At 43.3% G+C, this 11,144-nt stretch overlaps 1 protein-coding gene across 1 annotated transcript; it reads left to right on the top strand.

The window, feature by feature from the left end:
- Window positions 1–823: 823 nt before the first annotated feature.
- LOC127078499 (uncharacterized) lies at window positions 824–10,928 on the top strand. Its single transcript, XM_051018949.1, has 5 exons — window positions 824–866; window positions 1,459–1,610; window positions 9,320–9,446; window positions 9,591–9,688; window positions 10,518–10,928. Exons 1-5 carry the CDS (start codon window positions 824–826, stop codon window positions 10,671–10,673), a joined length of 576 nt encoding a protein of 191 aa, XP_050874906.1. The 3' UTR covers window positions 10,674–10,928.
- The last annotated feature ends 216 nt before the right edge of the window (window positions 10,929–11,144 follow it).

Below are 11,144 nucleotides of genomic sequence, written 5' to 3'. Positions count from 1 at the left end.
AACCCAAGATTTGGTTGCGAGACCTTGTCTTTTCCTTTCCTTTCTCCAGGTTTACTTCGAGCGTTTCCTTTCCCTCCTTTGGGATAAATAACGCACGGTGGCGACTCTTCTGTCATTTCTTTCTCGCTGGTTGTTTTTTCGCACCTCTGTATTTTTTTAGGCTGCGACAGAGTTCTTGCCCGGAAACTCATCTCCAGGCCTTTGTCCGAAAGATATCTGCCTATACAATGGACCAGAAGCTCTGGATGTACTTCTTCCAGGACAGCTTGTCTGGGGGGTCTTTGGAGTGGTATACCAAGCTGAGATCATCAGATGTCAAGAGCTGGCAGGATCTTGGAGATGCGTTCTTTAAACAGTACCAATTCAATGCTGACATGGCTCCTAGTCGTACCCAGTTGCAGGGTATGTCTCAGAAGCCAAATGAAGGGTTTAAAGAATACGCACAGAGGTGGAGGGAGTTGGCTTCCAGAGTTCAACCTCCGTTGGTAGATCGGGAGATGTCTGATCTGTTCATGGGTACCCTTCAGGGGACCTTTGCTGAAATAATGGTGGGATGTCCGGTTACCAACTTTGCAGACATAGTAGTGGCTGGGGAGAGAATTGAGAGTTGGTTGAAGATGGGGAAGATCCAGGGAAGTGCTTCGTCTTCTGGGTCGAAGAAGCCCTTTGGTAACGGTCAGCGTAAGAAGGAGGGTGACACGAGTGCTGTGTATGCCCAGAGGGGACATGGTAGGGATCGTTACTACCAGCACACTGCTGCGGTAACCATTCCTGCTGACAATCAACCTGCACAACAACATCAACAACAACAACAACCACAACAATGACAGCCGTTTCAACAGAGAACACAAAGGGCCGGGTATCAGGTGAGAGGACGAATGACTGATCGTCAGTTTGATAGGCCGCATGTGACATATTCTTTCCTGTTGAAGAAATTGAAAGATTTGGGGTTGGTTCAGTTGAGAACGTTGGCTCCATTGAGACCGGATCAGAGGCCTGCTAATTATGATGAGAACGCCAAGTGCGAGTTCCATTCGGGTGCCCCTGGACACAATGTTGAGAATTGTAAAGCTTTCAAACATGTGGTCCAGGATCTGGTAGACTCCAAGGCCATTAATTTTGCACCATCGCCGAATGTTAATGCTAATCCCATGCCAGCGCATGGTCAGATGGGGGTGAATGCAATTTCTGAGGATAGGAGGACAATTGGGCTGATGAATGTAGATCAGTTGAGGACTCCATTGGTTGAGGTCAAGGGACAACTGTTGAAGAATGGGGTTTTTCCGGGTTGTGATGATTGTTGTGCTGCATGCACCGTTGCTCCTAATGGGTGTGTTGTATTGAGGGAGGCTGTCCAAAGAATGATGGATGAGGGAAGCCTCAGATTTGAGAAGGTTGATTTGGAGAAGGAGGATGTCTCCACCATAACCATCTATTTTGATCCGATCGATTTGTCAGCGCTGGCAGATGCAGCTCCGGTTACCATCACGGTACCTGGGCCTATTCCATATGAAAGCGATGATGCTGTGCCATGGGATTATGGTGGAGAGGTATATTGTAATGGGGAGAAGCAGGAGGAGCAGGCTACAGGTGAAACCACCGTTTCAAAGGTGGATAATGCCGGACCCAGTGGTTTCACTCGCAGTGGAAGGTTGTTTGCACCGGACACATTAAGGAGTGGGGAGGCAGAAAAAGAAAAGAGAGATAAGGCCGAGGCTTTAGCCAGGGCAAGAGGGAAGCAGGTGGTGAGTGAGGGTACTCCTGTAGCGACACCGGCGCCTGGTGGGTCAGAAAAAGAACTTGATGATGAAGCTGAGGAATTTCTGAGGATCATCAAGAAGTCTGAGTATAAGCTTGTTAACCATCTGCAGCAGACTCCGTCTAAGATTTCAATCCTGTCATTGTTGTTAAGCTCCGAGGGGCATAGAGAGGCTTTGTTGAAAATATTGAAGAGAGCATATGTCCCGCAAGAGATTACGATCAATCAATTGGAGACAGTGGTGTCTAATGTTAATGCCAGCCATGGGCTGGGTTTCACTAATTTGGATCTTACGGTGGATGGGTGTAATCATAATAGGGCATTACACATTGCAATGGAGTGTAAAGGAGCAGTGCTTTCACACGTGTTGGTGGATACCGACTCGTCACTCAATGTGTTGCCAAAGAAGGCCCTGGCAAAGCTGGATTGTGAAGGAGTAGTGCTGAGGCCCACTGACCTGGTTGTTAGAGCATTTGATGGCTCTAAGAGGGCTGTGTTTGGGGAAGTGGAGCTCCCTGTGAAGATCGGGCCCGAGGTGTTTAAGTCTGTATTTTATGTCATGGATATTCAGCCGGCGTACAGTTGCATGTTGGGTCGACCATGGATACACGCTGCTGGAGCAGTGACTTCGACTTTGCACCAAAAATTGAAGTATATCTGGGACGGGCAGGTCGTGACGGTTTGTGGAAAGGAGGACATCTTTGTCAGCCACTTGTCATCGTTCAAATATGTTGAAATGGACGGTGAGATATTTGAAACACCAAGCCAAGCATTCGAAACCGTCAAGGTGGAGAATGCCATATTTGTCAAGGAAGAGAAGGAGCCGTCCATTTCTTCGTACAAACAGGCCGCTGAGGTGGTGAAGAACGGAGAAGCCCCAGGTTGGGGAAGGATGATTGACATTGCCGGCAAGGAAGACAGGTTCGGGGTTGGTTATCAGTCGGGCCGAGGCTCGTCTGGGCGGAGTAGAGGACATCGTCAGCCATTCACGTTCACCAGTGCTGGAATGCTAAATCCAGGTCACATCTGTGCGGTGGGTGAAGAGATCGACAGTGACTGCGAGCTGGATTTGTGGATAAAACCGTGCGTACCAGGGATGGAGATCCATAACTGGAAGGCCGAAAAGATCATCATTGTAACTCTACGTGAAGAGTAATATTTCTATTTTTCAATTCTGTCTGCATGAAAGCCATACGTTCTGCCCGAAACGTAATGGTTCATTGTAAGGGCCACCTCATGTGTTTCATTTTGCAATATTTGCATCATTAATAAATGGATGTTTTTCACATTAAAAGCGGTGTTCCCTGTTTTTCATTTATTTTTGCAGTTTAAAACAAAAATAAAAATGGCAATGTTTATTTTCATTTTCCTTTTAATTTGCTTCACTCCGGTTCTAAAGCAATGCATGAATCAACATTCATGCAGATGCGATCATTCTCCGGATCTCATTGATAACAATCCTGTTACACCCTCATATGACTTCGACAATCCGATCTATCATGCCGAAGAAGAAGGCGAAGAAGATTGTGAACTACCGGAGGAATTAGCCAGGTTGTTAAAATAAGAGGAGAAGGTGATTCAATCGCACGAGGAGCAGGTTGAGATTGTGAATCTGGGTACCGGGGAGGTCAGGAAAGAAGTAAAAGTTGGGGCCGCTTTGGAGGTGAGTGTCAAGAGCAGAATGGTAGCCTTGTTGAAGGAGTATGTTGATATCTTCGCCTGGTCTTATCAAGATATGCCAGGGTTGGACATCGATATTGTTGTGCACAAGTTACCATTGAGAGCAGATTGTCCTCCAGTGAAGCAGAAGTTACGCAGAACTCGGCCCGAGATGGCCATGAAAATTAAAGAGGAAGTTCAGAAGCAGTTGGATGCTGGTTTCCTAGCTGTCACTAATTATCCGCCTTGGGTCGCGAACATTGTGTCGGTGCCGAAGAAGGATGGAAAGGTGAGAATGTGTGTGGACTACCGGGATTTGAACAGAGCTAGCCCGAAAGATGATTTTCCATTACCTCACATCGGTGCGTTGGTAGATAATACAACTCAGTTCTCGGTGTTTTCTTTCATGGATGGCTTTTTTGGCTATAATCAAATTAAGATGTCGCCAGATGATATGGAGAAAACAACGTTCATTACACCGTGGGGCACTTTCTGCTATAAGGTGATGCCATTCGGTCTCAAGAACGCCGGTGCCACGTATCAGAGGGCTATGGTGACTTTGTTTCATGATATGATTCATCATGAAATTGAATGCTATGTTGATGACATGATAGCAAAGTCCCAAACAGAAGAGGGGCATCTGGTAGATCTGGCCAAGTTGTTTGACTGGTTGAGACAATTCAGACTGAGGTTGAATCTGAATAAGTGCACTTTCAGAGTGCGGTCCGGTAAATTGCTGGGGTTTATTGTGAGCGAAAGAGGAATCGAGGTTGATCCTGCTAATGTAAAGGCAATACGAGAAGTGCCTGAACTGAGAACAGAAAAGGAGGTTCGTGGTTTCTTAGGTAGATTGAACTACATTTCACGGTTCATATCTCATCTAACAGCCACGTGCGAACCCATATTCAAGTTGTTGAGAAAAGATCAAACGGTCAGGTGGAATAATGATTGCCAAGCGGCATTTGAAAAGATAAAAGAATATTTGCAGGAGCCTTCGATTCTGATGCCTCTTGTGGAGGGACAATCGTTAATTCTGTACTTGACGGTCCTCGAGGGGTCTATGGGGTATGTATTGGGGCAGCATGACGAGTCTGGTCGAAAAGAGCATGCAATTTACTACCTTAGCAAAAAGTTTACCGACTGTGAAACAAGATATTCACTGCTCGAGAAAACTTGTTGCGCTTTGGTATGGGCTGCTCGCCGACTGAGACAGTATATGCTGGTTCATACCACTTTGTTGATTTCCAAGATGGATCCGATCAAGTATATTTTTGAGAAGCCAGCATTGACCGGACGGGTTGCGAGATGGCAAATGATTTTGACTGAATATGATATACAGTATACCTCTCAAAAAGCAATAAAGGGGAGTGTATTATCTGATTACCTTGCCCAGCAACCCATTGAGGATTATCAACCGATGAAGTTTGAGTTCCCTGATGAGGACATCATGTTTCTCAAATCGAAAGATTGTGAGGAACCAATCCCGGAGGAGGGGCCTGACCCTGAATCCGAATGGATTCTGATGTTTGATGGGGCCGTTAACGTGAATGGTAGTGGAGTTGGTGCTGTTTTGGTTACGCCGAAAGGATCCCACATTCCTTTTGCTGCCCGGCTAACGTTTGAATGCACCAACAATATGGTTGAATACGAATCTTGTATCTTGGGTATTGAAGAGGCAATTGATTTGCGGATCAAAAACCTTGTTATATATGGAGATTCAGCTTTGGTTGTGAATCAGGTTAACGGAAAATGGTATACGCATCAATCTCATTTAATTCCATACCGGGACTATACGAGGAGATTGTTGATGTTCTTCACCAAGGTGAAATTTCATCATGTGCCGAGAGAAGAGAATCCGTTGGGAGATGCTTTGGCTACTCTGGCCGCCTTGATTAAGGTGCAGTGGTGGAATCAGTTCCCTAGTGTTGTGGTGGGACGTCTGGATAGACCGGCTTATGTGTTTGCTGTTGAAACAGCGCCTGATGATGGAAAGCCGTGGTATTTTGATATCAAGCGCTATCTGGAAACCCAAGAGTATCCTGAGGGAGCATCCAGGAAGGACCGAAAGACTCTGAGGAGGTTGGCCATGGTGTTCTATCTGAACAAGGATGGGGTTTTGTACAAGCGGAATTTCGATTGGGTTTTGCTTAGATGTGTCGATGATAACGAAGCAAGCCAATTGATGAAAGAAGTGCACGAGGGGTCGTTTGGTACCCATGCCAGTGGGAATGCGATGGTGAAAAAGTTGTTACGGGCTGGTTATTACTGGATGACAATGGAGGCCCAATGTTTCAGCTTCGTGCGGAAGTGTCATAAATGCCAGATTTATGCTGATAAGGTGCACGTGCCTCCAAATCCGTTGAGTTTGATGTCGTCTCCATGGCCGTTTGCTATGTTGGGCATTGATATTATCGGAAAGATCGAGCCTACGGCTTCGAATGGGCACCGATTCATATTAGTGGCTATTGATTACTTCACCAAGTGGGTGGAAGCAGCCTCCTATGCGAACGTGACAAAACAGGTCGTTGCTAGGTTCATGAAAAGAGACATCATTTGCCGATATGGGGTTCCCGAGAGAATCATTACTGATAATAGTTCTAATCTCAACAACAAGATGATGGCAGAACTGTGCCGGGAATTCAAGATCGAGCATCATAATTCTTCTCCTTATCGTCCGAAGATGAATGGGGCGGTCGAGGCAGCCAATAAGAATATCAAGAAGATTGTGCAGAAAATGGTTGTGACCTATAAGGATTGGCACGAGATGTTGTCGTTTGCATTGCATGGATATCGAACCTCGGTGCGTACGTCTACTGGGGCAACGCCATTCTCGCTTGTGTATGGGATGGAAGTTGTGCTACCGGTTGAGGTTCAGATTCCGTCGTTGAGAGTCCTGATGGACGTGAAATTGGAAGAAGCTGAATGGGTAAGGACTCGGTATGAAGAGTTGAGCCTGATTGAGGAAAAGAGGTTGGCGGCCATATGTCACGGGCAATTGTACCAGCAGCGGATGAAGCGTGCTTTTGACCGAAAGGTACGACCTCGTGTGTATCACGTAGGAGACATGGTGTTGAAGAGGATCCTCCCTCCTCAGAACGATCGACGGGGCAAGTGGACACCCAATTATGAAGGTCCATTCGTGGTCAAGAGGGTTTTCTCTTGCGGAACCTTGTTGTTGACGACCATGGATGGCGAGGATTTTCCATCCCTTGTGAATGCGGACGCAGTTAAAAAATACTTCGTATAAGAGACCCGCTGGACGAAAAGAATAAAATAGTCCAGGCAAAAATGGCCATCCCGGCAAACCAGAAAAAAATGAAAAAAGGTTCGGGCAAAAATTAGGGATAAAGAGAAAAAATTGTACACCCGGCAAGTCGAAAACCCCACAAGTGCGACTTGGGCAAAAAAGGGTATCCCGGTGGACTGAAAACCCGAAAGGACGGTCCAGGAAAAAGAGGGAATGAAACGAACAACTGCGTCTAGCATGATCATTTGTGTTTTGGTTAAGACACGTGGATAATCCCCGACAGAGATCGGTCGGAAGCGTCTTGTTCAAAAGGCAGAAAGCACGGAGAGTCTTGAGGACATATGGGGTGTAACCGGATTGGAACTCAATGAGATCACGAGTTCACATTGCCATTAGGATAGATTTTCCTTTTATGCGCAATTACCTCTTTTCAGGAATTGCTTCCTTTGTATTGCTCAATTACGAGCCACCTTTTTCAATCAATAAAATGCATATTCAGTCAAATAATTTTGTTTTTGTTTTCATTACCGCTTCGATTGCGAAAACATCCGGTTATTTTGATAAAGAATATTTGCATTTTGAGACATACAGGTCCCTTCCAATGCATGTTTATAAGATTGAAAACTTGAAATCTTATTCGGAAGGTTGAGTGACCTAGGTGTTGAAATTTTGGCACGCCTGGGGCACGTTTTTATCTAACGATCTCTTTTGCATGTGTTGTTAGATATTTTCACTCACTTGCAGGTTGTGATGTGAAGCTTTTTGACAAAAGATCCCCGTGAAGTCCAATCCGGGACGAGGAATGGAAGAATGGTGTAAAGACGGCGAAAGGATTGCGACGATCCTGGAGAGTTAATCAAGAAGACTCTTCAAAGTCTGAGGACTGGAGAGTTGGCCCGAATCTGAGGAGATCGTTTGTCTCGGAGTAGGGAGAATTGCGAGAATCCTAGGTGATTAATCAAGAAGACTCTTCAAAGTCTGAAGAAGTGGAAAATTAACACTTTGGTTAAGTGGTGAATACTAGCATTCGACGAGTCGACTGGTGTTTTGTGTCAAATATTCCGTATCTCCCTAGCAGGTTCAGGATCGGTTTTTCTTCGGCAGCCAGGTCTGAAGGTTGTTGTTTCCCCTAGCAGGGTGGAGATTGTTATATCCCCAGCAAGCCGGAAGGTTGCTGTTTCCCCAGCGGAGGTGTAAGTTGGTAGTTGTTTCCCCAGCGAAGTCCCCAAGCGGATCGAGTTCAGCGGCGGTCATCCCTGGTGAGGGTTGTTCTTTCCCTCAGCAGCGGTGCTATTCCCCAGCAGGGCGGAGATTGGAGTGGTATCAAGCTCCTCAGCAGAGTGCCTCGAGCTCCCTAGTAGAGTTCCCTGAGGGGGATACTTTTTTATACATTCATCATTTAGAGAAGCATAGCATATTGCATACCTAAATTGCGTAGCATTTCCATGGTTATGGAGCATTACGCTGTAAAAAAAAAAGTCAGGCATCAGCATTGCAAGCATAAACTAGTCTCGAGCCGTGGTTACCGTTTGAGAAGTGGTTTAGCTGGTTGATAAAGATGTTACTCAAGCCGTGGTTACCGTTTGAGAATTGGCACTACGCCAAAAACTGGAATAGACAGCGCACCTTAGAGGGCGCTTTATTACAAAAGCGCACTCTAAAGTGAAGCGAAAAAATAAGGAGCGAACAACTGGAATAGACAACGCACTTTAGAGGGCGCTTTTGTAATAAAGCTCCCTCTAAGGTGAAGCGAAAAAATAAGGAGGAGATAGAGGGACAACAATACAGGGCGCTTTTTAGAAAGCGCCCTCTAAGGTTACCCTTAGAGGGCGCTTTTAAAAAAGCGCTCTATAAGTCCATGTGCATTTCCAGTTTATAAAGCGCTTTTGGAAAGCCTTAGAGAGCGCTTTCATAAGCGCCCTCTTAGGCCCCCTTTAGAGGGCGCTTTTTTTCCACAAGCGCCCTCTAAGGTCCCCTTTAGTAAACATTAAAATTATAACATACTGCGCATTTTGTTATTTCACTCTCTGTTATTTTCGTTCTTTTTCACGTTAGGGTTCTCACTGCTACGATTTTCGCTACTTCTAAGGCGTTCTCCTTCCACCTCTGTTAGATCTACGACGTTTCCTCCTTCAATTAATTCGTTGTTAGCTGTTCGATTTTGACACCATAGGTATTTTTCTAATCTTCATATTACTTGGTTTCTCTTCTGACGTTCGCTATTGTTCATTTTTGGTTTCATTTTTCTTGGTTCATACATTTATTGAGTATTCTCAACAATAATTATTGTGTTGCATGATTTTCCATGATTCAGAACTACATGAGTTTGGATTCACTAGTATATTGATAGTAAGGCTTGTTAGAAAATGTTTATCTTCTCAGATTTCATTAGAAGGGAGACATTTAATTCAATTTTCAACACTTCATGGTGTTTCCAGAATTTCGGAACCTCCCAGACAGAAAGAAAATTATCATTATAAATTTACTTTTTAACTCTTCTATTAAGTCAGGGTTAGCTCGAATAGGGTTTTAGGTAGGGCATACCTCTAATTGCATCTCTAACTGCATATATAAGGTGTCCAACTGTTCATATGATTCTGTTTATGATTAATCTTTCTTGGTGTTCATTTGGGATTTGGTTTGTATTGTGTTAGGTTTGGACACAGGCACCATCTATCCCGAGTGCATTAGTTTCCATGCTTATAAGATTTCCAAATGTCAAGTTTGTGATTGTGACTCTGGGTGAAGATGGTTGTCTAATGTTGGAAAGAAGTACAAATGGTGAATGGCTTTTTCATTAGTTTCCATTTGGTTTGTATTGTGAATGGCTTTTTCATTTTACTTTTTAAATTTTACTTCTTAAAGGAGTAGAGTGTTTTTTCTTTGAGCAAATGTAACTTACAAGTTTAATGCTCTTGTGGGCAGAGTATGTCATCGTAGAAGAAAGGAATCTAGAGAGGCTCTTAGAACTCTTGTACAAAGAGAAAGATGATAGCTTGGCTATTCCAACCTGTATATCATCGGTAAAATATTGTTGAACCTATAACTTGTACAACTTTTATTTTAATGCGGAGATATATTCTATAACTCCAGTTTGAGTTTAAAAATATATATTTTGTTTAACAAAAGAAGAAAATTTTAAGACAGAGATAATAATTTGCAAAGAGAGGAGAATTATATGGCTAATTCAAAAGAATCTTGTCAAATTCCGTCGCTAGTTTTTTGTTTAGCTTGGAATTACAGGCCATGCAAAAGCAATCATGGCAGTAAAACCACATGCTTAAATACCGGTATGTGCGAGTCTTGCAAATTACGTCTTTTGGTTCATAAGCATGAGTTAAATTGGAAGGAATATCACTGCATTGGTGTGAAAAGTATTATTGTCCAGTTTTGGTATTTACATTTCAATATTACATCAACTGATCAATGACAACCAATTTTATCTTGGGGTCAGCTATGTGTCATTGTCAATTGACACCAAAATTCATATCAATATACAAGTTAAAGCAGTTGAGTGAAACATCTTTTTATGATCATAATATCAACCAAGAATCTAAATCTATACCACATTTGTTAGGATTCAATTTTGTGTGTCAATTCATTTAGATTAAGTAAGTTATATGCGTATTGATTAAGAAATGGTAACTTAGTATAAAATTTTCATATGTATGCTTACTCAAATTTGATATTAAAATTGCTAACATAAGTTGGGGGACAACAATGTCGGTTTCAGTACTGGATTTTATATACATGATAGAAAGACTTATATTAGTTCAATTCTTTGTCAAATAGGTAATCATGATAAATTATTTAAAAATAGATTTTCTTCTCTTCACCCATTTATTTTTCCAGGTGGTGAGAAAGTTCAGATCAGATGGAATAGGCACAGTTTGTGGGAGATTCTTGATCGGAACAGCAAAGAAGATACCATATTCTGAGCTTATTGATACAACTAGTGCAGGGGATGTATTTATTGGAGCGATTATGTATGGTAGGTGTAGTCTCTGACCTGATTTTTTCTTTCTGTCTTTCTCTTTTTCTAAGCTTTGTTACTCGAGACTTCACATGGGTATTCATTTTTGGCTTGTTTACTTGTGTCCATCTACATTAGAATCACAAAAAGAAACAAAAACATCTTACTTGATATGGTACATAGACTTCACCCTTTTCATCCCTATGGATGGGCTCATCCTAGTGGATAGTGATCCAGCCCTTGCCCGAACCCAAAAACATGTTGATTTAATCTCTCATTGGAAAAAAATTCTGGGGTTCCATTCAAAACCTAAAAAATTCAAATAACCACCCACTTTAGAGGGCGCTTTCCAAAATAAGCGCCCTCTAAACCCTTTAAATTTCCACTTTAGAGGGCGCTTTCCAGTAAAAGCGCCCTCTAAACCCTTAAAAGTTTCCACTTTAGAGGGCGCTTTCCAGTAAAAGCGCCCTCTAAACCCTTAAAAGTTTCCACTTTAGAGGGCGCTT

This window comes from Lathyrus oleraceus, chromosome 5, assembly GCF_024323335.1.
Source record: "Lathyrus oleraceus cultivar Zhongwan6 chromosome 5, CAAS_Psat_ZW6_1.0, whole genome shotgun sequence".
Taxonomy (NCBI): domain Eukaryota; kingdom Viridiplantae; phylum Streptophyta; class Magnoliopsida; order Fabales; family Fabaceae; genus Lathyrus; species Lathyrus oleraceus.
This window is presented reverse-complemented; position numbering and strand designations above follow the sequence as displayed.